This window comes from Clinocottus analis, unplaced genomic scaffold (assembly GCF_023055335.1).
Source record: "Clinocottus analis isolate CAN_PGR_092001 unplaced genomic scaffold, fCliAna1.0.p SCAF_3, whole genome shotgun sequence".
In the NCBI taxonomy this organism is placed as follows: Eukaryota; Metazoa; Chordata; class Actinopteri; order Perciformes; family Cottidae; genus Clinocottus; species Clinocottus analis.
Genome location: NW_027176042.1, coordinates 16205009 through 16230483, shown reverse-complemented (window position 1 = coordinate 16230483; position 25475 = coordinate 16205009). Strand labels below are relative to the sequence as shown.

Below are 25475 nucleotides of genomic sequence, written 5' to 3'. Positions count from 1 at the left end.
ATTATAATATTGTGTTTAAAGTTGTGTAAAAAATATGTTTTGGATTAATGGATGCTAAAATCTTGATTTTTAAAGTAACTAACATTAGATGTTTGATAAATGTAGTACAGTAAACAAAGAACAATATTTCATCCTGAAATGGAGTAAAAAGCATAATGGAAATTATTAAGTGGTGAAGTCTTCCACCACAAGTGCCAATGGGTTAAAACAGCAGAACATAAGGGCTCAAGGGTTAATAGATAGCAGAAGGTAACACTAGCGTCTATAAACCGTGTTACCTTTGAGCTCACTTGTACTACACACCTTGTGCAAACACATTATAGCATATGTTTAACAGCATTATGACACGCTGAATATGTTAATTTATCATCCACCACTTTGAGTTCATGTTAAAACTGTTTTCAAGTGTGGTGCGAGGTGAGATGCATGTGCGGACAGTTGACTTTCCGAAGCTCCGCCCCCTTTTACACAAGCTCTGTAAAAGACTTTCAGTGCTAACAGAATCTGATTGGACGTCAGTGCTCAGTGGGCGTATCAGGAAGCAGATGTTTTGCAACTGTTGGGAGTACCATTGCTACTCCTTACCTGTCACGTTGTGCGAGTATATTCTGAAGGAAAACACATTCCGTGTATCTTTGTTAAACCGGCGCAGTCAGCGGAGGTAACCTCAATCTTCGGAAATGGCAAACGTCGACCTCGTTCAACTCGGAAATAACTTGTTAAAGAGCGGTGAAACTGGAGAGGTAAGCCATAAAGCTAGTTGACGGTTTGATTAGAAATATAATTATGCTCCTTTGAGCTTTCCGCAAAGTTCACGTGTAACGTAATTCGATTGATTAGATGGTATTTAAAGATGCTCTCTTTTAATCTAAAGCCGTGCTGTTAGATTGACTGGTTCCCCTCAGAGAATCCCTGCTGAGACCTGCTGTATTAAACCTGCCATTACCTCAAAGCCTTGACATAATTGGTGTCAAATGAGGACTCAGGGGATGGCATAACGATGATTGTCTGATGAAACACATGGCAATTCAAAGTATGATATTGTTCTGTTTGACTATGTGGGATTTCACAGATGAGTATAATCTATCCGCGCCCTCCCTTTTTATAGGTCACCTGTGCGTTGCGGGTTTTGTGGCCCCACTGTGAGTCCCCCTTTCCCACCTCTGTGTGTTTCAGAGTGTAGAGATCCAGACCCTGTGGCAGGACCAGCCGGTAGTCTTGTTCTTCCTGCGCAGGTTTGGCTGTCAGGTGTGTCGGTGGATGGCATCAGAGATCAGCAAGCTGGAGCCGGACCTGAGAGCAAGCGGTGTAGCGCTGGTGGGGGTCGGACCAGAGGAGTTTGGGATAAAGGAATTCATGGAAGGAGGGTTTTTCAAGGGATGTAAGCAGAACTTACTCATCTAAGACCAACACTGGTCTTTTATCATATTCAAATACCTAGGACCTTCTGGCAACTTTGCTGCAACACCCTTCTTGTTAATTCCAAATAGCTGCGTTGTCACTCTTGCACAACCAAACTATGTACCAGAACAATTGTTGCGTTTCATTACCGATCCATGAATACCTGGGTTTTTAGGTAACAGACAAAATGCAGTATAGATCCAATGAAAGTGCTTGATCATTAAGCTGTATGTCTCACTGTGTGGACCAGACTGGGATCATTCTTTTAAGTGTCGGGCAACATGCAGGCTTGATTAAAACATCGCTTGTCGGACTTTGTCTAAAACCTATGAAACGTAAATGTAACTTATAAATTCAAAGATATAAATGTACTGTAATGTTGTTTATTATTTTGTAGAGTTGTAAATGATCATCTTTTTCTTTTAGCTGTTTATGTTGATGAACACAAGAAAACCTTCAAGGACTTGGGCTTCAAAAGGTCAGCACAGTAAATCCACATTCCCTTTGTGTGATAGAGGAGTTGTTTAATGTGACTGTTTGTTTTAGCCTTGATTTTATCTGCTTTCGTTTGTCAAAGATGATCTTAACTTCTGTCAGATACTTTTGAACCACAATGATTAATTGTTGTTGATTGTTTTTTTGGCAATGCATTATGTTTAGCTTTTGGACTGTTGTTCAAATAAATTAGCACATTTGAATACACGTCCTTCTTCAAAAGGTTATTAGCTTTTACTGCTCATGTTAATTTCCTCTCTTTTGCAAAAGATAAGCTGCCATGTGTTGATCTGTAATTGAGAAACTCTGTTCACACTCAGATACACAGCCTTGACTGTGGTACCTGCCGCTTTGGGGAAGAAAGTACGAGATGCAGCCGCAAAGGTGTGTAGCTTCATGGTTACATAATTAATTCACAGCTCATATGTTTGGGCACAGGAGCAGGGTTAAGTTGCTGAGAACCGGATTGACTCTGACCCCTGACTGCCTGTTTTTTCTTCTGTCTTCAGGCCAATTCTGACGGCATCAAGGGAAACTTCTCAGGAGATCTGCTCCAAAATGGAGGCATGCTCATTGTGGCCAAAGGTACAGTCAACATTCAACAGAGGGAGTATTACTAAGGATCTGTCTTGTGAAAGTGTGTAAAATAATTGAACCAATTGATAGTTCCAAACACTTTATAAACTCTGGGATGTCAATCTGTAGATTACCTCGTAGCATTGCCTTGTGCATTTCTGCAGCCTCTCCTCTAGAGGGCAATGCTGCATTACGTCATTGTCGTTCAAACCACTCGCCCTCCAACAACTTCAGTGCTCTCCAGGGCCTTCGACTTTCCTCACTTCTTTATTTCTTGTATCCACAAAGGTATTAAGATATAACTATTCAATTAATTTTGTGTTGGACACAGGAGAGGTGTTTTTTTTTGCATGGAGGGAGAGAGGCACAGTCAGTCTAAAATAATTCAAAGCACAACACGAGGAAAGCTAAGAAGAGATTCAACCACATCTGTTTGCTCTCGTTTATGGGCAGCTTTTTCTCATGGGAATATATCAGATGCAGGGAGTAGATTGCAGGTCGTTCTATCCTGATCTTGGCTTCAGCAAAAATACTTATTGGAGACAGACCGTTCTTTTTGTTACTCCTCCTTGAGCACCAATTTAGCCTTTAAAGTTTAGCCATAAATCAGAGACCATTCAGATCTTAATTATTCAAAGTTTTTAAATGAAGCTTTAGTACAACCACTTTAGTAAAATCAAATTCTATTGCACGGGACTTGTATGTTTTTACTTTGCTAGTCTTTGTTTTATATTGCCAGTAACACATACATATGAAATATGTATGTATACTTGATTTTATAAGTTAGCGAATTTCTCCAAAATATATTTTCCTCTGCAAAGGTGGCGAAAAGGTCTTGGTGCACTTCATCCAGGATTCACCAGGAGACCACTTACCTCTAGAGGATATTTCCAAGGCTTTGGGTATCTCATCCAAAGCAAAAGCAGGACAGAAGCCAGTGGTAAGAATCCCATGTTCCATTATGAATTTCGTTCCTTGATTGGCTTTACTTTCTTTACCTTTTAAGGGATTTTTACGCTGCATAGGGACATGAAAGGTTAAACACAAAGATATCATTGTGTGTATTGAAGCACACTGGACCGATGTCATTTCATCAGTTTCTTCCGGTAGACTCTTTTTTACGTCAGTAGCAACATGTACAGCAGAGTAGCCCTTTCAAAGACAATTTCACACTTATTACTCCATCTTCATGGTCCGTCAGTGTCTGTGTCTTCAGACCCCCAAACCTTTTATACTTGAGTGATGATCTCAGCCTGTGCCTAATTGTACAAAAAAATCACACAAAGGTAAGGTTATTATACAAATACCCCATGAGCTTTCTGATTACTACAGTATTATTATATATTTAGAAGTATTTGCACAGAACACATGAGCTAGGTATTTCAATAATGCTTTTGGTATCTGAGATTGACAGGCACCAATGTAAGCATACATGTTGTGCCTATGCCAAGTTTTTAACAGTACGGTATTGCCTATGCTGAACTTTGCAACTTAATGTGCAGGAGGATTTTATGAGAAAGAAGGGTCAGCATCGTCATGTCAATGTTAACAAGTGATTGCCACTTAGAGACTCCAACAACATAAGCACTATGATCCATATTTTAAGAAGAGAGAATGAGTCTCATGGTTCAAGTTTGGTGGTGCAGATATATAAAATAGACCAGAAAATAAAAACAACCATTTAAAATATAGTCCCTGTTCTATGGCGTAAAAGCAGATTAAGAGTGAAACCATTGAGGGGTCATGGACTTCTTGTGTCCAGAGGTTTCGTGTTCTGGTCATCAGGGCTTTCAGCTTCCCACGACATCCAGCACATGGTCTTTAACGCCCACTGCCGTTGCTGTTGCTTGTTTCCCACAACACCCACCATGTCAAAGGGTTTGCAACATGTACAGAATGGCTTCCCCATGACTTGTCTGTAGACCAACAGATGCCATTGCCACAGCCTCGGGACAACTGCGAGTCACAAGCTATCTGACATGGTGGTCTAAAAGCGGCCCTAAAAGTTGACGCCCTGTTACCAGAGAGAAGTCATAGGTTGATACGGATACAACTTATTCACTGTCTTCTTGTTCAAATCTTTCCTGTTTAAACACCTAATAGACGTTTTTTACTTCTCTTATCCGTGTCAAGAAAACCTCACACTTGAATTCTCTGCAGAAAACTCTGCATCTTAACTTCAGCACAATGATTCTGAGGTCCCATAACATGGGCCTCGATCCTATAATTGGAGTGCTACTCTCCTATCACCATATCTGTGAGTAACTCACAGATATGTTGTGAAAGTCAGCAACATTGGGCTTGATGGTGGCCACGGACACGTATCCACAACATCCTCAGTATGATCATGTTTCTCACCATGCTCCCTGGCTACCTTTCGCATGTGTGAAGGCAAAATAGTCCAAAAAGTCTTTAAAGCTTTTAGGAATATACATTAAACCACGGACAACAGGAAATATGATTTTTGTGCTGAATCAAGCTCAATAAAAAGCACTTTTTTTTCTTATCTGAAGCGATGGTCAAAGGACAGAGAGGATGTACAGATTGTAAAGCCTCTGAGGGAAATATTTTATTTGTGATATTAGGTTATGTAAATTAAATTGACTTGACTTTTCCTACCTTCTCTTGCAGTGCAATGATGATGTTTGTACACGATGACGACAGCTGTACATCATACCACATGAATATCTACACATCTGGAAGCTAAAATTAAGATTTTAAGGAGTGTCTGAATAATGCAACTACCAAACTACTGCATATATTATTAATTGATTGTCATTTCTTTGTGACTGACAGATATTATATAATTGTATTATCTTCACTAAAAGCAACGAGGACATTCCTTTGATCATTAACGTTTACTCATATGTGAATTTTTTAACATGAATAGTGGCTTTTATGAATTTGCATTTATTACAATCACTCTATAAAATAAACAACTTGTGTGTATCAATTATAATAAAAGTTTTCAAACTTTCTTTTCGTCAGTCAATAAGCAGTTTTATGCAGACATGAGTGGCATTTTAATAAAAGGTGAGGATGTCTTTAACTTAGTGACATAGATGGAGGGATCATATGAAAGATCAATTGTTAATGACATTAATAGTGAACATCTTGCGGCACCATCACAACTTGATTTGGTTACTTCGAGTGACTTTGTTGTCACCTCAAAGTCACGCACGTGCTGGAAATGTATAACATTTCTGCAATAAAACTTTAGACAAATTTCCCAAAACGTCAATGATCTTTATGTGCCATCATAACTCAACATCCATCCTATTGGAACTATAAATGTATTGCTGATGTAGCGTTTTACTATAAAAGCTTCATATTGTGATGTCTGCCGTCGTGGTCACATACGTGTTTATAATAACTGGATGGTAAGCATGACTGAGGGCCGTGTTGTACTCGACGGTGTCACTCTGCATACATAGATGAACATAAAGCCTTTGAGTGCTTTTTGGGGTTTACAGTATCACAAATGCATGAATAAATTATTTAAAAAAAAAAAAAACATCAAGAAGAATTAAAAAATACATTTCACACATAACAATGAATTTTGTTTTGATATGAATATATTAAATACAAATTACAAAGTAGAGACTTGACATCGTAGCAGTTGAGACACTTTAATGGCAATCTAGATAATTACATAGCAGCAGGAACATTCATAAAACATCTTTAACGTCTAAATTCTTGCAAAGCAACAATCTTAGTTCATAAATATTTATGTAGATAAATAAACTCTTCTGATGGTTATATAGATTAAACATGTTCATTGTAACAATAATGTATTTGTACTTGGCTGGTAATTTATAAACAACACAATTTCACCATGTACGTAAATGTGAAGCTAGCACTAAGGTAAGAAATGTACGCTTCCTTTCTTACCTGATTTGAATCCTTTATATGTAAATACTGCAGTATAGAACATCAAGTATCGACAATAACACGTTGTATATAATGTACCCTTTAATGTTCAGTCAACATCTTTGAACGGTTTTATTCCTTTTAGGATATCCAGATGAAATAAGGAGTCTAAGCTGTTGCCCGACAAATCGCAGGACGAATCCGTACCGAACAATTTACTGACGGAATAGTTTGACATTTGGGGTGAGAAGCTTGATTTCTTGAGGAGATTTAGATAAGAAGACTGACACCACTCTCGATTGCTTTGACTCTTAAAAATAAGGCTACGGCCAGCAGACTGTTATCTTAGCTTAGCACTGAGACTGGAAAGACAGACACTTATGTTAGTTCAGCATGAATGGTAATGTTATTGTTTTTACGCTGGCTTTAGTATGAATTCATGTATAATTGAGATGCAACAAAGAAATTGTTAACCCACCCCCCAAACAAGTGGATAATATCCCCTCTCCAGGCTTTCTATGGTCCCAGATAAAGTTGTATATCTTAAGAATTAAACTAAACATTCTCTGAAATTTTAATACCAGAAAATATATATTTTTTTATTGTAGATGTATGACCCCTCTCCCCAAACTCCCTAGTTTTGTATTTAAGCTACAATGGCTTTAATTTGCCGTCGTATTAAGGAGAGTACCATTTGATAAAACACAGACAGCCTCTGGATGGGAGTTGTATATAATTTGTATTGAACGGGGAAGAACAGTTTTAGTGTTACTGTCGCAGATCCTGTTGAAGAGAACCAGACTTGTATGGAGCCAAGACATTGACTTGACATATTGGCAATCACTGGCATTATGATGGTTTGGCACTAATTCCTTTTTCTTTCTTTTTTTTTCAATACCAAAATCTAAAGTTTCTGTTCTGGTTCCTCAGATGGTTTGTTACACAGAACCATCTGAGAGGCCGTCATTGGAAACTGAAGAGCGGAAAAATATATTTTCCATTAAAAAAAGCCTTCAGCTTCATTCTTTGCTCCTATTACAATAAAGACATATTCTGCAGTTCTGATGCAGCATCTATAACCTCTTTAGGAGACGCAACTGTTGTTGAGAATGAACAGTTGCTTCTCGTGACGTCTTGCTGCCCGTAGCGCCTCAGAGGACACTGATTGGTCCTCGTTCTGGCTTACCGAACACAAACGCATTACTTGAAGCCTGACAAGTTGGATTTTTATGTGATATATGATCCCGCAATTCTCACGTGATCGTATTACATTGCAAGAATCCAGCTGCCGTGTAGAGTAACCATAGACCATATTTCTAGTTTTATTTCTAAGCTAATCAAACCATATGCTGTCGATAGCTTGATTTAAAAGGAAGCAGATATGAAAGTGGTACATATTTCCTAATCCAAATGACTCTCAAAATATCAAGCTTAAAGATGGCATCACACTATCACCACTTAAATTCAAAGTAAAACAAAAAATACATGTTCTTATCACTGTGTCCTCTCCGTCTGCTATCTGCTAACAGCATTTTCCAATAAGCAAAGACTGACAGACAGACTTTGAGTAAAGCTTCAATCTGCACATTCGTACTCAGCGGCCTCTGTTGAGGAGTCGTGTTCAGCTTACCAAGGCCTCCCGAATGTGACTAATAACAAACAAACATTCAGAACTGGATGTGTTTTTGTTTTTCTGCTGTGTTTAAAGGCTCTCTCTCTCTCCTCAGCACAAAAACGGTGGCTTCCTGCCGCCAGTGCCTCTCTTATGAGTTCTGCTCGGCTTTGATTCTCCTGTCATTACTTGTTAATAAAGGTAGAAAATAACAGTCCTGGCCCTGGCCATCTCTTTAATGACAAGCCCCATACTTCAGTGTGTGTCTGCCCGTGGGTTGGTGGCTCGGCTTCAGCCGTCACCACGCTTCAGCACACTGCACTTCCTCCTTTCATCTTACACAGCACTGATCAATTCGAGATCAGAGGACAAACCACTTCATCTGCTGCCAGTTCATGTGTGAGTGTGTGTAGGAGGGGGTTTTCTTCTCCCTTCGTATGTAATTGGCTTTACCGGAGGCTAAAAGTTTTGTTATCGCGGTGTGTTTGCGTCTCTTCTCAGGAGATTGTGTGGTGAAGGAAATAATAGTTTGTCTACACATCACTATGTTGATTTAAATGTAAACTTACAGATATGATACGAGCAGACAATATAATATTCAATAAAGTAGGAAAGTGCCAGTTTTGTATGACCTCTCAGTCAAAATCTGGTCAAAGGTTGAATGTGTAGAAGCAAAAAAGAAAAAGAAAGAGAGCAAGCTTCAAACACACAACACCTAACTGTTTATCCAAACCTGTATCTAAACTTGGCAGTAAATATAATGCAATAATGTGATATACATTGTTTGTTTTTATCATTATCACCAACAAATGTTTTCTCATTAGCTAAAAAAAAGTAGCAGGCCACCAGTATTTTTCAAATGAACTGGAATACGGTTTCTTATAGGAAAGCTTTCATGACATACATATACATTTCTGCAGTAAGCACTGAGCAACAATCATTTGCAGGACATGATAACGAAATATAGACAGAAAAATGATCCTCCATAAAGTATTTAATGGCTTTGTACATTTTTTATACTCATCCACTTTGTAAGTGTAAAAATGTTGAAAGCCGCAGCTCTCTTAGAATGTTAATTTAAGGTTAAAGCTGCAAAGATTTAACAGTCTTAAAGTCTTTAGGTAATTTGTTTCATGTAACAGTAAATGAGCAAACTCTTAGAGTGTGACTGATTCTATTGTAGCTCTACTTCGGCAAAGCCCAGAGCTTCCATTTGTTTCATACTCTTCAGTCAGAGTTAGATTTTTTCCCTATTGTTTCTTCTGAAACGACAGACTTTCTTGGAAACAATACAGCAGAGAAAAGACACCAAGGCAGCTTTGTGCCAAACAATAATGTAAAAATCACAAAGATCTGCACGAGAGATTTCTTTAAGGATTAATTCCAGAAAGGCAGGCCAAGCATTTAAAGCCAGCCGTATAAGCTTTAACCTTTTTCACAAGCTCTTAGTTTTCTATGTAGCCATTTTATTCATGGACCCACTTGTCATCAGTCGTGGGACACAGCAAAAAAAAAAAAAAAAAAAGGACCTACTCATCCAGAGACAACACTTCAAACTTGAGGAGATACGTTAGCAAGTTTCTTCTATATATTCTACGTATATGTGCTTCAAGTTTTGAAACTAGGTTGTAGTTGACGTCCATTGGGATGACATCTACATTACTGTATGCAAATATCGGTGTCATCTTATCCCCAAATTAATTGGAAATAAGCAGTGTGTGTAAGGACCAACTTGTTTTAATTTGAGTCAAGAAATACATTTCGCAAGAGTAAAATGTTCTACCAGACGCGACACTTCCTCTTGGGGTTCATTTGACTGCCCTTTTGGCACTGAAAAGCTTCTGAGAAGGCTTCGAAGTTCTGGAGAGATCCAAGCACCCTGAAGACAAAAGAAAAAACAAAACATCATGGCAAAAGCTTCAATGTGTTATGAATGCCAGAGGGCCAGCTTTTTTTTATCGGGGATCAGAAAATGGACCTGCGGATTACATCACTCAATTGAGTTGTGTTTCCATGCACGCATCAAATGACAGGCCGACAAAAGATTTTAAAGGAGACAAACTACATGATATTTGCTTCGAAACAAAAGTTCAGATTTTACATGACACAAACTTTAAAGCTACAATAACTGTTTTTTCTTTGGCCACTTTCAGAGCAAGAATTCCTTTATAGTTGTGTTTCTGTACACTTGGTGATTGCAAGTTCAATATTCACTCTCTTTTTAGCTCTGTATTTGATCTCCAACAAGTTATCACAAAAATATCAGTATCAGCTGCTGAATGCTTCACTATCTTCTACAACTTCTCACTTACTTTGTCTGGCTGCTGTTGGTACCAAGCAGGTTGAGTATGAAAATATATTTTCGAGCTTTTTTGCTTAAAACTGCTGCCTTTACCCAAACACAAAAGGATCTGCACAGTAATAATAGTCTGTTGATTTGACCTAAGAGCGACCGTTTTCACAAAGAAGATTCTTTAATATTTACTCAGTGTTACCTGAATTTCCCTTTGCGGATCAATAAAGTAATTATCTATCTATCTAGCTGTACTTAAATAAACAAACAGACTCTATTTTCTATACATCCTGAGTATTTCTAAAATGTGTTAGGAATCTATTAAAAAGTCCCAAAACTAACAATGAATCTTTAGTTAAAACACGAAGAGAGCTACAGGAACATCTTTAAGTTTAGCACAGCTGAGAGAATAAAAGTGTCTCACAAATCCTCAGTTGTAAACCAGAGGGAGTCAAGCAAGCTGATCATATATATATACACACACACATATATAATTCAGAGCCTCCAATTAACCTATGCTGCATGTCTTTGGACTGTGAGACGAAGAATGGAAGATTTTCTCAGTTGATCTGCTAAGTAGGAATGGAATCTCTGAATCAAAATTGTCTTTCGTCTGTTTATTCTTGCAAGAAGGAAAGGTACCCAAAGCAGTCTGCGACACCGAATTCAATGAACCAACAGTCACATCCCTCTTTTATACATGATAAATCACACTTTCAAAGCACTTGAAACAAAGAGAACACTGAATACCCGCCCATCTTCACCCTTTTGTCTCTTGGTCCTTGAGATCAAAGAAGTCACAATCTCCTTTGATCTGGGAAATCAACACCCCATCAGTTTACGAAATCACCTCATATACATACACAGGGCAACAGTCCTTTGATCCATTTCCCTATCACCATCTGCTTCCAACATCTCTGAGAAACATTTAAATCAGTTTAGAACATTATAATTACTATATTTTAGCATTACACACTACACCACCGTGCAGCCCTATTATATATGAACATGCAAAGGCTCACCTGTACTCCAAGGGACTGTGAGAGTCAGTCTTGATGGACTGGCTGGCATACTCAGGCCGATAAGCGCCACACCACACCTCAAAAAAAAAAAAAAAAGGAGAATAATGTGGAATATAATCACAGTTTTTTGCTTATGCTTTACATCCCTTTTCACTGACCTGATCTTTTTCACCCTCTGCCTGTGTGTGTGTGTGTGTGTGTGTGTGTGTGTGTGTGTGTGTGTGTGCTTGTGTGCGTGCGTACAGATTTGCTCTGGGATTGCTTCGGCCTTTCACCCTCTAACCCTTTGCCCCAGTGTTTACTTCTCAGCACCAGAGATCCACTTAAAAATGCCCCTCCTGAACTTTGACTCTCTGCTCCAGATGGAGACATCATTGTCTGCTGAAATAATACAATCCACATTGCCTCATTATTCTGACTTACTTGGGCAAAGTTAAGGAAAAAAAGTTGCTTGTGATCCATGTGTAGACCAGGTAGACGAGGCTCCTCCCCCTCCATCTCCACCCACTTCAGATAAGCCTGTAAACACACACAGACACACGCAAGTTTTACATTTTGGACTTATGGAATAGTAACGTGGGGCTTTGTGCAACATCTAACCTTATATGCTTGACGAACGCCTCCATTGTCTGCAATATTCTCCCCCAACGTGCTGATTCCACTGACCTGCAGCCACACGGACACGACCATGAAAACAAACAGCAACATGAAGACACTCATTCTGCTGGTCACTTAATACATGGTTCACATTGTCTGGGATTATTTGTCACTGGGTATTTACGTTTTGTCCACCCGCTAGCTTCCAGTTAAAGTTGCCATATTGTTGAACCATGCACTGGGACTGCTCTTTAAAATGCTCAGCAGAGTAATTACTCCACCAGTTTAGCATATTACCATCCATGTCGAAATTACGCCCTGTGAGGAAACACAACACACGAGGTAAAGTACTGTTTACCAAACACGATGCATCTTAAAAGCAGTAACTTGTGTCACCAGCAGACTGTTACATTAAGCTGTTGGAATAACAGTGAATGATAGACAGCTCAACATAACCATGATGACTCGTTCACGTCTCACCGTTGTCATCAAATCCGTGTGTGATCTCATGTCCGATAACCATTCCTATTCCACCGAAGTTAAGGGCTTGGTGCTGATGTTTACTGAAAAAAGGCGGCTGCAGGATTCCTGCTGGGAACACTGGACCAACAACAAAAACAACGGGAGTGAAAACACAATAAGCACTGGCAACCGTTAACAGGATTACACCGAGGTGTAACCGTTTAACCCTAAAAACAAGTCTTATTTGCTCACACAGGCAAAGCTCTTACCGATCTGGTTTCTGTTGGGTGAGTAGAATGCATTCACCACAGCAGCACCAATGATCCACCTGAGGAGTGATTGGTTTATCATTGATACAAGTGCATGAAACTGCATTTTTATTTGAGGACACTGTGCTGTAAAATACATAAACAGAGCATATTTTTACACCATTTAATATTTAGACCTTCATTTTTAAGTCTTCTTTGGGGTTTATTTGATGAAGACAAAGAGAGAACCGTTATGTTGTCACTGTAAGACATTCAATGCACCATTTTCTTTGGAGAACAAGGCTGTTTACTATGACTTTAATCTATCAACCTCATGTCATGAGATATCATGGAGAGCGCTGAGCGTTCATGGTGACCGCCTGAGCATATGTTTTAGTGATGAGATCAGATTGGACAGATCCATCAACAGCTTACAAGTCAGGGTCAACTGGTTCTCGGAGCTTCTTCAGACTCTTGTGTGCTTCAGACTTGAGGTTCTCGAGAACGTTTTCAAAGTAGTGTTCTTCACTAAAATTCAGCTGGAATGAGACATTGGAAAAAGTCTGATGTCAGTGACATATTTCAGTTTATTTGCCGCGCAACGTGGAAACAGACTCAGCTCTTACTTACATGAGCGTACTCCTGGTCAAGCTTCTGGTTGCTTTCTTGCAGAATATGATCCGGATAGCCAATGTGCTCCTTGATTGCCATGGCCTACACGACATGCAGAACACTAAGTATGATAATATGGAACATTGAGAGATACATTTGTATTTTCTCCACCTGGCTATGTACTTTACCTTCTCTCTTGCCTTCTCCTTTGAGGGAGAATCCATCCAGCTCAACTCCTCCAGCGTTTCCACATACGCTTTCTGGATCTTACCGATAAGGTCACTGACCTGAGAACAGTGTCATCACAATCCCATTCAGAAACAAAATGTCATAGTTATGGGGTCCCAGACACAACAATGCTATAGTAAATAAATAGATTGTGTTCACGATACATAATGAATACTGTACGAGCACAAAATGCAAATGGCGAAGACAATTCATTTGTAATGATGGGACTTGCGACGTCATCTCCATTATCATATGTTACAGTTGGGTGTAAAAAAGCAGAAACCTGCATTTGATGTTACAAAAGTGCACTTAATGTCAAAGAGCACAAAAGTGTTAACAATTACTATGGCAGACAAATTATTCTGAATCAATGTTCTTGATTTATTGGCACATAATTCCAGGAATTGTTAACGGCAATGCAGCATGCGACAGTTACAGCTTGGATTTATAGTTTGACGTAAACTGCCTCTGTGGTGCCAGCTGATGTCTATGCTCTAAGGAAGCTGATGTTACAGACCAGAGGGACGTACCATCTGTTTACTTTCACCAGCAAAGGTTTCACGCACATACAGAGCTCCAACTGCGTTCTCCATGCTGCTCTGGACATAACGGACACATTCTCGCCACCACGCATCCTCCACAGTGGTCCCATAGAGAGTCTGACCATACAGACATGCACACACACACACACACACCATCAACACTTTATAATTCCGTTTTTTGAACAAGCTTATTTTAATGTCTGCCGCTCTCATACATCATGCCCGGCTCACCTTTCTGTAACGGGCTCTGGCGTCTTTGAAACGGCGACTTAAGCTATTAACTCTGTCAATGATGAGCTGCCAGGTGAGGTAGTTCTGCATAGTTCTGCAAACATAAATGTTTTTAGTCTAAGTAGGCTGAATTGTAGCTATTCTGTGATAATTAGATTTTCATGGGCTCCTGTTTGCATAACTCTCTTGGACTGACCTGACACTGTGTTTGGAGAGAACGTCGTTCATCTTCTCAAGGTAAGGGGAGCTGTAAACTACCACCTCCTCCTCTCGCTGCACCTCAACGGACACACTGGACAACACGCCTTGAATAAATTGTGTCCAGTTAAAACCCTGGAAAAAAAAGGTAGGAGACATTTTGCATGTTAAATATGGTTCAAATACCATTGAATATGGTTTAATATGTTGTAAATGGAAGTGTTCCCAGCTACTTTTCTATAGAGGTGAGGGCATGACACCACAGTAAGCGCAGCTTAAATTCATCTCTAAACCAGTTTCTGAAGGCAGTACGTTGTGCTATTGAATAGAATCAGCAACTTATTTTTTAAAAACACAAGAAGGAACCAAGTCAAAGATAGAGCTAACCAATGCCTTTATTTTCATACGTATTTTATTGATATATGCTTCTTGAACACTCACATAAGGGGTGTATATGATACTTTGTACCTTGTATGCTTCTTTAAAAAAAACAATTGTAAATATAATTCAATGTTCTATTTTTTTGTTTCTATTTTCTAATATTTCTGTTAATGCCAGACTATGACTACTTGTCTCTGTCTAATAAAGGCTGGAGAACTGCTGAAACAACAACAATAAGAGGTCCTAAGAGTCTGACATGTATTCTCATAATATATATTGGAACATTATCAACATTTAATGTGTTCTTGGTCAACGACACGTTAACAGCAAGCCTTCAAGTGGCACTTTGGAATACCATCTTTAACACAAGGAGCTGTAACGCACAATAAATAAGTGAAATCCCACTTACGTTAAAGCTGAACGTCCTCTGCAGCTCTTCAAGTGTCGTCTTGTAGTAGAGAACCGTGACATCTTGGCGCTCCTCTGCTGGTGATGTGGCCTGTCCAGCATCAAGAAGAAAGAAGCCTTCTATAAACAAAATATATTCATATTTTGCTCTCCTTTCATCAGCAGTGTGGCATTCACCCTGCTCCTCTTGCCAGACATGGACAAAGGAAATGGTTTTAAGTGTGGCTGATCTCCTGTGTCCACACTGAAACTAGCCCAGTTTGTTAATTTACTGGAAGCAGAGACGATGTACTCATTTTTAATATTGTTGTGGCTGGCACTCACATTGGCGATGTCTGTCTCCAGCTCCAGCACTTGTGTCATTTCCTCCCACACACGGTCATCATCCTGAGTCAAGTTCCTGTCCTCTCGGGTTATCTTCGCAATAGACACCATGAAATGTAGGTAGGCCTCTCGAACCTGTGGTGCAATCACAAGCTAATTAATTGTATTGCCTCAACAAAATCAAGGTTTTGTTTGAACATAAAGAGTCAAATAAGGATAATCCAGAGACTGCTAAAACCAGAGATGATTAAGATGTGACTGTGGACAGTTTATTTAATAGAAAGTCATTTCAAAGCAACTGTGACATTACATTTTGTAAAGCGAAGTCGCTGTTGATTTTTCAAATAGACCTATAATTCTGTCGAGAGTATTTCAAAACCATGACAAAGAAAATATGTTCTCTTGTGATTTCGGTGAACTGATCATTGAATGCCTTACCTTTTTGTAGTTTCCATCATTGAAGTAATAGTCTCTTGATGGCATGCCAAGTCCTGGTTGATCAATCTAATCACAGCAGCCAAGAATAACAATTAAGCATTTTGGTTAGTTGTAACCATTTTATTAAGGGATAAAGATGTCAGTAGTCTATATTTTTCAGAGTATTAATAAGGCCCATGAAATGACCAAAACTATTGATGAACAAATTACACAAGCTTTATCTGAGTGGGTAAAGCCTGAGTCTAAAAACCTTTAAAACACATCAATGAGCCTCCATGTTGTCCTGGGTGTTCCTTCATTGCCATGAACAAGATGCCTGTAGTTTATATAGTAGAGTGCATCCTGTATACCAGTCTTAAAGATTCACACAGTATAATAAATGGGCGTGAGCTGACTGCCACAGGCAGGGAAGGGAAGTGACTGTATAATGGCATTATGACTGTCCTTTGTTCTTTGTGATCTTACATAAATGATGTGGCGCCGAGAGTCCCGGTCGTCCGTCCACACATACATGTCCAGAAGAACTTTCTTGTGGTAACGAGCAGTAAGCTTTGCCAGCATGTCCTCGAGGCTCCACGCTTCCTCTGCAAGTGCACAATAATAATGGCTCTTAATTCAAACAGCTGTAAAGAATTATTCAATGTAGCAGGATGCAAAAATTCATCTCCCTCTCTGCCTCGGCTGCCCATTTAACTGGGCTCTCTGTGAAAATCTGTGCAAATGCAGCAATGTGTGGTTAATTATGTCTGAGCCACCATCCATGATTACATTTAATTAAAGTGGCAAGAGCCAGGAGCTTGGGGAAGTGCTCTGTGGACTATTTAAAGCATCCTTCACAGTCCTGAGAGAGGACCTGCTTCTCTTCCCACTTACCACGCTCCTGAACTCCACACATGACGGTTCAGGCCAGCCGGCTGGCCCCTTGATCCCAGCAACAAAGCTCACATTCAGCAATTCCGTGCAAATATAGCTGCACAAGCTCTGCCCGAGCACATGTTATTGAGTAGGAACATGAGTGCTTGTTTGTGTGGATGTGTTGCACGTGCGTGTTTGCACAAAGCAAGCTGCAGACGTTGATCAGAGTGTGTTTTTATATACCTGTCGTGGTGTTCCAGGCATCTGACGCCACAGGCCAGTCTCCGATACTCTCAATGAGCTCCAGGAGGGGCTGGGAGTCACGCTGCTCTATGAGGCCTGTCGGTGAAAAACCACACAACAACACTGTTTGTCTGCTCATTCTGTGAGACAACATGCCTCATTGGGATTTAATGACATTTCATTTTTACTGAGAAGTTAACAAAAACAATCCCACCTCAAGAATACACTTTAAATCTTAACTTTTGAACCAGCACGGACAACATGTCCTCAAAGGAAAATGAGAACATCGGCATTCCCTTGACAAATGGACCGCTCTATTTTCAAGTTTTGAGTCAAATTTCTTTAATTAAAAACAAAAAGTAAACATTTAATGTGTTCTTTGTTTTGACTGTTGATTGAACTTCAGGAGGCACGTCAGATCTCTCTGGTAGAGTTTCAGTTGGCCACATCAGACCTATAGCAAATACTGTCACTACTGCAAGCTTCAGAGGCAGCGTCCTATAAATGACAATTATTTTAGCAAAAACTGAACTTAAATTGATTAACCCTTTTTAATTAATCTATTTATCCATATTGATACACCTTATCTGTCCAGGCTGCATCAATTGAATAAACTATATGATTAGTAATGAATCCCATATACTTTGATGTTTCATGAAGTACTGAAAAGATATGATACAATATGTAATACTAGTTTAAGCAGTACAACTTTGGCCAGTATAATCTTGAAACAGATATTACATTACATTCTATATTGAATTAATAAGAGCTTAAAAAGTTTTAAATTTACTGTATTTTGTTGAACTGCAAGAAACCCTGTCCGAGGAAAGAAAAGCCTCAAACACAAACTGTTTATTAAGTGTTCTTGCCTGCCTGCAGATGTAAAACACCCATTTTTAGACAAGACAATCTTACTCTCATTCATGCAGGAGTTGTAAAGGACTTTGGCCTTCTTGATGGCATTTCTGTCCTTTCCATTCGCTGTCTCAAGAACACCTGCAACAACAAAACACAAGCAGACATGTCATCTCTGAATGAAGCCCACGCAACAGCTCTGAATGCTCCAGCCCACTGACCACCAAAGGTCAGACCCAGCTGACCTCTGAGGACAATCTCCAGCTTGTCCCTCAGAATGTCAAAGACGCTGTGGCGGGAGCTCATCTCTGGGATAATGTGTGTCTCCAGCCAACCCCCGCAAGCATACTGGTAAAAATTATCGCAAGGTTTCACAGAATCATCCATGTTCCTCAGGAGCCGAGCAGCTACGAGAGGGGAGAGGGACAGAGAGAGAGACAAGATTATGAAGATCCACATTTGGTCAACTTTTCTGTAGCAATAGTGAGGCGGAGAGGATGGAGGATGGAGGGGCGGGGGGATTGACATTGTTTGCAAAATGGCACAGCAGGATGAGTGAAGAAAAAACAGTTCCCCTCACCGGCATTAACACAGTCTGCAGTTGTGCATACACTGTTGGGGTTGGAGCGAAACAGCTGGCCTGGAAAAAATCAGTGTCAACATTTATGAGAAAGCATGCAGGTTTTATCACAAACTAAACACCAAATGAGGCAAGTAAAACAAAAAATGGTCTCGATCAATGGCGCAGTGTAGTCTGTGTCTGTGTTTGTGAAGGGCAATGTCTATGTCAGCAATGACTCTGTTCTCTCACTTTTGTGTGACACTGCTGATCAGGCATTGAAGGGAATTACAGTATTACAGTGACTGTCAGAGGTGCAGGCTCCAATATGACACTTGCTAACCCACTTATCCCTCCGTGCTGCCTGTGTTCAGATGCCAAGCTTAAAGGGATCGACACTCACCTTCACTTGTTGAGCTCCGTGACACACTCGTCTTGTTAGATTGTTCTGAATTGGTTGGAAGAAACATATTTTTGGACAACATTTGAACCAGTGGGGACGATTTTATTCTCAATTTAACATCAAAACCAGAGAATCTAAATTGCTACACAAGAACACAAAGGATCTATTCTAACAAACGAAACTCAAGAAAAGAGAGCCTGAAGTAGGAGTTTCCCACTTGTGTGTAGAGTCAATATGATACAAGGCTTATTTTTTATTCTTTTGGTTACTGACATTAACCTTTAACAGATGACATATGTGCATCAGCGTGTTGCATAAAGCGATGCCGTGGTCATATCTGAATGCATTTCTAGGGTCAGAATAATTTCCTGTGTCAGTGTCAGCTGGCAGTTACACAACAAACAGAGCAGAGAGTCGCTGCTGTGTCATTACTGCTGCCGTCTGCAATATCTGAATCGTTCCACATCGAGCCTGACAGAGCCATTACCTTTCACAATCGATGTGTAGAGGACTACCAGCCCCGCCAAGGCACAGCTGACCAACAGCAGCAGCACAGACAGACCGATTTCTGCGAAAGTCCAACGACGCTTTCCTGGTTTACTTGATTTCTCCATGATATCCATTTGACTTTCGGATTTGCCCATATTCCTCCTCACTGACGGCTCTGAGGGAAAGACACCATTGGAGTGTGGGATGGTCCATACACAGAGCTGCGTGTGTGTGTGCGTGTGTGTGTGTGTGTGTGTGTGTGTGTGGGCTGTGCAGTGATCCATCAGTAAACTGTGCCAGCTGACCTGAGTGAGCTTCAACTGCTAAACACCTACAACAACTTCACTGATAAGAGTTGTGAAACAGTTCTCAACTCGTTGCACTAAAACAGTTCGTCACTACGTGTCATTCTTTTCTCAAGTAATGTAATACGTTCATTTTATAAGCTTATCATAAATAGTTTGTTCGACTGTTATTTAACAAAATTGGACGTTGGGTCTACAATCCCTCTATTGCATTTATTTTCCATCAATGCGACCTTAATGTGGGAGAAATTCAAAAGGAATTGAGAGAGTCAGTAGGAGATGACACAATGATTGTATCGTCTCCCTGTTTGCTTTACTTTGCTGCTCACGACACCTTCAGTCATTGGTTCCCAACCTGGGGGTCCAACATCATTTTAAAGGGAGTGAATAACATTGATATGATGCAAAATGTTTATTTTTACTTTTGCCTTTGTCATAATAAGTATTGGATAATTTTAGCTCCTTGTGTTGTCTTAAAAAAATCCTTTAAATAAAACAATCTGTGAAAAAAAGAAAACACTGCTTACATCTCATGTCGTTAGGCGTCACAACGATATGTGTTTATATGTGAGATTCCCAAGTCTAGTATATTATCTCACTGAGACCAAAATATTTTTTCTAACAACAAGAACACTTGCGCTGTTGGCCAATATGATTATTACTAGTATTGTCCATTTTGTAAATTTACTTTAATAGTTGTCTTTATGGATTATGTTATCCAAGTTAACAATGTATTCATTAAATCTCTCACTCAGTTCATTTAAGACATTGTTTCTCACTTTATCATTGAGCTCCATCTGTTTTTAATATGAATCAAGAGTTGTTGTGTATTTTGAATGTGACATTTACTCTGGAAACAATTTTGGGAAGAGTAAACGAACCATTAGACCTACTTTCATTGACTATTGTTGGAAATGTTTGCTCCGCACACACATACCAGGCATCTAGGCGAAAGCCTACTTCAAGAGAGTTAATTTCCTTGCACAATAATTATGTATGTGTGAACACAATATTGCAAATGAGCATTTGTTCAGGGGACAAAATGACAATCACCCGTGGCTTTCAGCGGCATTGCTTTGCATCTATTCACTCTGCAGCACCTGTTTCTCCATAACCAGCCCCATCGCCCTATCATTAGGCCTGACAGAGGCCGGGCTGTAAATCAGAGGTTCACACTGCTGTGCCCCATTAGCCCTTCCTGATGAATACTCATGGGCACATATCTGGCACTACAGTGATGAAGAGCAGGCAGGGGCTTGTTAGAGCTTCACTGACATCCTCAGCATCAGACTGCACTGAAACTGTCTCTGAGGCAAAATCCTGTTCGACTGCATTAAAGTCAGGCGTCACATGCTGGAGAACTGAGCCATAATGTGCAGTCTACTGTGTCAATACAACATGATGTGTCCAATAGGAATGGGTATTCACATCTTTAAATGTCCTCAGATGTTAAACTGCAGCGTTTCTCTTTAATTCCTCCCTGTTTTAGAAACACCCATTTCTAATTGTATTTATAAGCAAACATAAACCAATGCATATATAATGTCCACCGCCTCTTTCTATTTCAAGAGGAGATTTACAAGGAGAAATTTCCAAGAGAGGTGAAGCAAAGTAGTTTGAGAAACAGTGAACAACATATTAATGCTTCTCACCGGAGTTATTTGGAGTGAAGATCAATTTGTTTCAAGTCCATTTTAATACAGCAAAACACAGACAATAATAATAATAATAATACATCTTAGCATTGGTTACATCATTATTATTATTATCAGTATTATTGGTGTATCAATAATGCACTAAGGCTATGCCATTGTGTTAGTTGAAGCAGAATACAAAAAATATAGAATACAAAAAATGACAGACTTGTGACGACCGTCTCCGCCACTGGCCGTTGTCCCTGCAGGTGTGCAGGTGGGCGGGGCATAGGAGAGTGGGGACACCTCGGCTAATTAGTGGCCAATCACGAGGCCCTCGGGCCTGAGCTCTCTCTCTCACTCCCCGAGACGCCAGGTTGGGTGTGCACCACTGTCGGGTTTGTCTTTTGTTTGTGAGTAAATAAACCATACTCATTGTCAAATCACTCACTTCTCTGTGTATTCCCTCCTTTTGTCATGGCCGCGCCGCCTGGTCCGTGACAGACTGAAATATAATATTCTTCACTGTCTTTTTATCTAATAATGCACCATTTTATTCTTTTGTTTATTTTATATTTTAATCTGATCATTTTTATGTTATGTTATTGTAAAGAACTTTGTAACATTGTTATAAACATACTGTATAAATTCTGAATAAAGTATGATCATTAACTATTAACTTATACACGTTGGCTTTTAAGCTCAATAGCTGTAATATGATTACACACAACACACCCACACACACACGACACACACACACACACACACAAACACATATGTATATGTGTATGTATGGATATATATATATATATATATATATATATATATATATATATATATATATATATATATATATATATATATATATATGTGTGTATGTATGTGTATGTATGTGTATGTATGGATATATATATATATATATATATATATATATATATATATATATATATATATATATATATATATATATGTATATATATATGTGTGTATATATATATCTATATATAATATAGATATATATAGATATATATCCATACATACATACATACATACAGCCATGCATACATACATACATACATACATACATACATACATACATACATACATACATACATACACACATAAATGTGTTTGAGGTCTGTGGTATGAAGCTGTTGTCCCTGAGCCTGGTGGTGTGGGACCAGATGCTGGAAAAAATAAATCTGACTAATTTCACAGTATAGCAAAGAAAATGAAGATTTTAACCTAAATTTAGGTCAACATTTTCCATTGTAAACTCAAATTGTCATCAGTGTGAGCATGTACAACACTGATTCAATATAACATATTGGTTTCAAATTGATTTCATCAACAGTCCCCCGGAGAAAAGGGACTCTGTCTTAACTTGGGGAACCAAGAAGATCATGAGAACGCAGCCTTTATAGCCTTTATGCATTATTACAGAGAGTTGGACAGATTTACAGAAAAAAACACAATCATGTACACAGGAGATCCACTCCCTCGGGTACTGTTACCACTTAGTACTACAGACTATTTGTGTACTTAATACATATAAACAGGAGACCCGCCTTCTTAGGTGTTACAACCTAACTCTGTCACCGGTGAAAAGAGCATCAATGCAAAAAAGCTACCGATCCGATCAGTGACACAGGATTAAGGAGTCTATGTAAAAAAATGTGGTTGTTCAGAAACTGACCTGCAATAACACTTTTCTGAATATGTCTCAACGAGACAAGTAAGGAAAGCATATTACATGAAGCATGAAACAACGCATTGGCATGGTGTAATCTCACAGGGCAGAGGTTCAGTGTGTCAAGATCAAATCCATTTTCTGAAAGTGAGACCAATCTGAACTAAATGTTTTCAGTTCCCCTCATTTTAAGCACATTGAGATTACATTCAGTGACTGGTACTGTTCTCTAAACATACCACTCCAAACAAAAACAAGGATTAACTCGCCAGGTCAGACTGCCAAGATACTTTCTGTTATTCAGCGCAGTTTCAGGTGGCTAACTTTAACCGCCTTCACTCTGGTGCTTGACAGCAAGCAGGAACGTAATCTCAAGGATCCAGAGTCTTACCTTGGTACGTGGATGGTAGAAGTCCCTGAGCCGTTGCTCCCCCCAACAGCGCGCTAATATCTCAAACACCCCTGCTGAGCAGCTACTCAGAGCTGGTGTGTAGAGAAATGAGTCTGTGCTGCGGGTTGAAGGAGACGTTATCCAACTCAGTGTGCTGCTCAGGGAATGAGTGAGGCAGCAGAGACAGAGGGAGAGCAAGAGATGGAAGGAGGGACGGGAGGAGGGAGGGAAGGAGAGCGGGGAGGCAGATGGGAGGTGACAGAAGGCTACTGGATTGTTTTCGATTCAAGTAAATGTTGGGAATGTGTGTTATGTGGGGTTGAGGTGGATTATGATTTGTGCTGAAAGGTCAACATGATGTGTTCCAGCGAGCATCAATTCCTCTTTTTCTCTGTGTGGAGTCTATAAAGCTGCTGAGAGGAGGGAAAAATCTGGAAATCTTACAGAGAGATAAGACAAACATGTTCCTAAAGAGCTCTGTAGACAGATAATAGTAACAGAGTTTGTATTCCTTTTCAGCTGTGTTTATCACCTGTGCAGCCATAACAAATTGTGGATTCATGCCCTCCTGTTATCAGGAAAACAAGCACCACTCGTCACTGTTGCCCTCGTCATCCCGCTCTCCTCTCGTGTCCAGGAAGAGCCGTCTTCAGCGAGACCTCTGATGCCCGCCGTCTTCCTTGGTGGGGATCTGAACCCTGGCCTGGAGTCAGATTGAAATGGCATGGTGCCAAGGCTCATTATCAGCCTGATTAAGCACACTGATTAGCTGAAAATAAAAAGGAAGAGTGTGTTTGGCTGACGCTCAGTTGCTCAGGTAGCTGATGCGGCCCCGAAACAAGATGAGAGTCAACAAATACAGTGGATCCAACCCAAAATCAAATGTGCATTGAGTATGTCAAAGAGCCTTTTTGTTGCTCACATGCCAACGCATTCTCTTGCCAAAGCACTGCATTATTACATTTATTGATGATTAATGTGGCAAAAATGTGTGAAGGAGCTTGCAGACGTTTAACAACAACAGGAGTGATGGAGTGCAACCCGGCAGGGAGTTGAGGTTAGCGACAGAGTTCATAATTTATTCATAGATTTTATTTAGCAGGGAGGATGTTTCAGCTCACACAGTCATTGTGCAATATGATTTTCTACCGTGATCGCTGGGATCCTGGATTTGATGCAGGGTCACAAATTGACGGGAATTGAGAAGTTACAGGTTATTCTGCGGGGGGCCTCATGTGTTTCTGTTACGGTGCTGAAAAAAAAGACATTCATTTTGACCAAACCAAGTCAAACTAATCAAAGTGAATGTATGTGTGTGTGTGTGTGTGTGTGTGTGTGTGTGTGTGTGTGTGTAATACATCAAAATACTCACTCGAAATACAACATTCTAGCAGTGTAGTTTTTAAATAATATTTGGGCTCATTCATCTTCTAAGCCGGTAAGTCATATTGTGTCATATATGAGCACCGTCTTCATGACTGCTCAAGGTCCACATGTTGTCCCTCCGGGGAGAGATGTGCTCACAAAAGAACACATGCAATGAAGCATAACAGGTTTATGTCAACTTTCTGTCCCTTCGAGCAATGAAGTCATCCTGCAAGCATTGTGGGTACTACACACATACACCTGCCCATGCGACTGCTGTGAAGAGCCATGAAATTCAAGTAAAATGTCTGATTCATGCTTCTAAAAGCTGTTTTATTTTATACCCAGTTTTCAGGACAGTGTCTGTTCTAACGTATTTCTACTTATTTCATTCAAAGTAAATTAAAGTCATTGCTTTAAAAGGGTTGGTCGCTTTGGTGTTCTTTCTTTACCTTTTTCCTTTCAGAACGATGCCGTGCTGGTAAAGGGGTTTTTTTTCTTCACATTTCCAGCAGTCACAACCTTTCACTGTCTACCAGTGGTATTTTGGGCTTTCTGCTTTGTGTTGCATCAAATGTTTTGTCAAATGTTTTCATTTTGTCATTACCTTATTTTAAACAAGCTGCTGGCAAACATCCAATTTTTCCTGCAGTTTTCAGTCTGGATATTGCACGTTATTTATACTAAGTGCAGACAGTATCCTCTGTTTTTGCAAGATTCTAATTACAACAGTCTAAATGTGTTTTAA

At 39.7% G+C, this 25475-nt stretch overlaps 2 protein-coding genes across 2 annotated transcripts; one reads left to right on the top strand and one right to left on the bottom strand.

Moving 5' to 3' along the window:
* The first annotated feature begins 538 nt into the window (after window positions 1-538).
* prxl2b (peroxiredoxin like 2B) lies at window positions 539-5412 on the top strand. The gene is made up of 7 exons (XM_068594748.1): window positions 539-743; window positions 1177-1381; window positions 1828-1879; window positions 2217-2280; window positions 2406-2481; window positions 3294-3412; window positions 5104-5412. Exons 1-7 carry the CDS (start codon window positions 681-683, stop codon window positions 5128-5130), a joined length of 606 nt encoding a protein of 201 aa, XP_068450849.1. The 5' UTR covers window positions 539-680; the 3' UTR covers window positions 5131-5412.
* Window positions 5413-6082: 670 nt separating this feature from the next.
* On the bottom strand, window positions 6083-23511 carry mmel1 (membrane metallo-endopeptidase-like 1). Its single transcript, XM_068594725.1, has 24 exons — window positions 23363-23511; window positions 19341-19517; window positions 18854-18898; window positions 18472-18531; window positions 18137-18298; window positions 17952-18032; window positions 17037-17132; window positions 16404-16522; window positions 15939-16004; window positions 15501-15635; window positions 15178-15267; window positions 14386-14522; window positions 14190-14283; window positions 13947-14075; window positions 13377-13475; window positions 13207-13290; window positions 13012-13115; window positions 12598-12656; window positions 12347-12466; window positions 12051-12184; window positions 11870-11935; window positions 11693-11788; window positions 11270-11346; window positions 6083-9833 (listed from the first exon to the last, which is right to left on the bottom strand). Exons 2-24 carry the CDS (start codon window positions 19495-19497, stop codon window positions 9734-9736), a joined length of 2310 nt encoding a protein of 769 aa, XP_068450826.1. The 5' UTR covers window positions 19498-19517; window positions 23363-23511; the 3' UTR covers window positions 6083-9733.
* Window positions 23512-25475: the final 1964 nt, after the last annotated feature.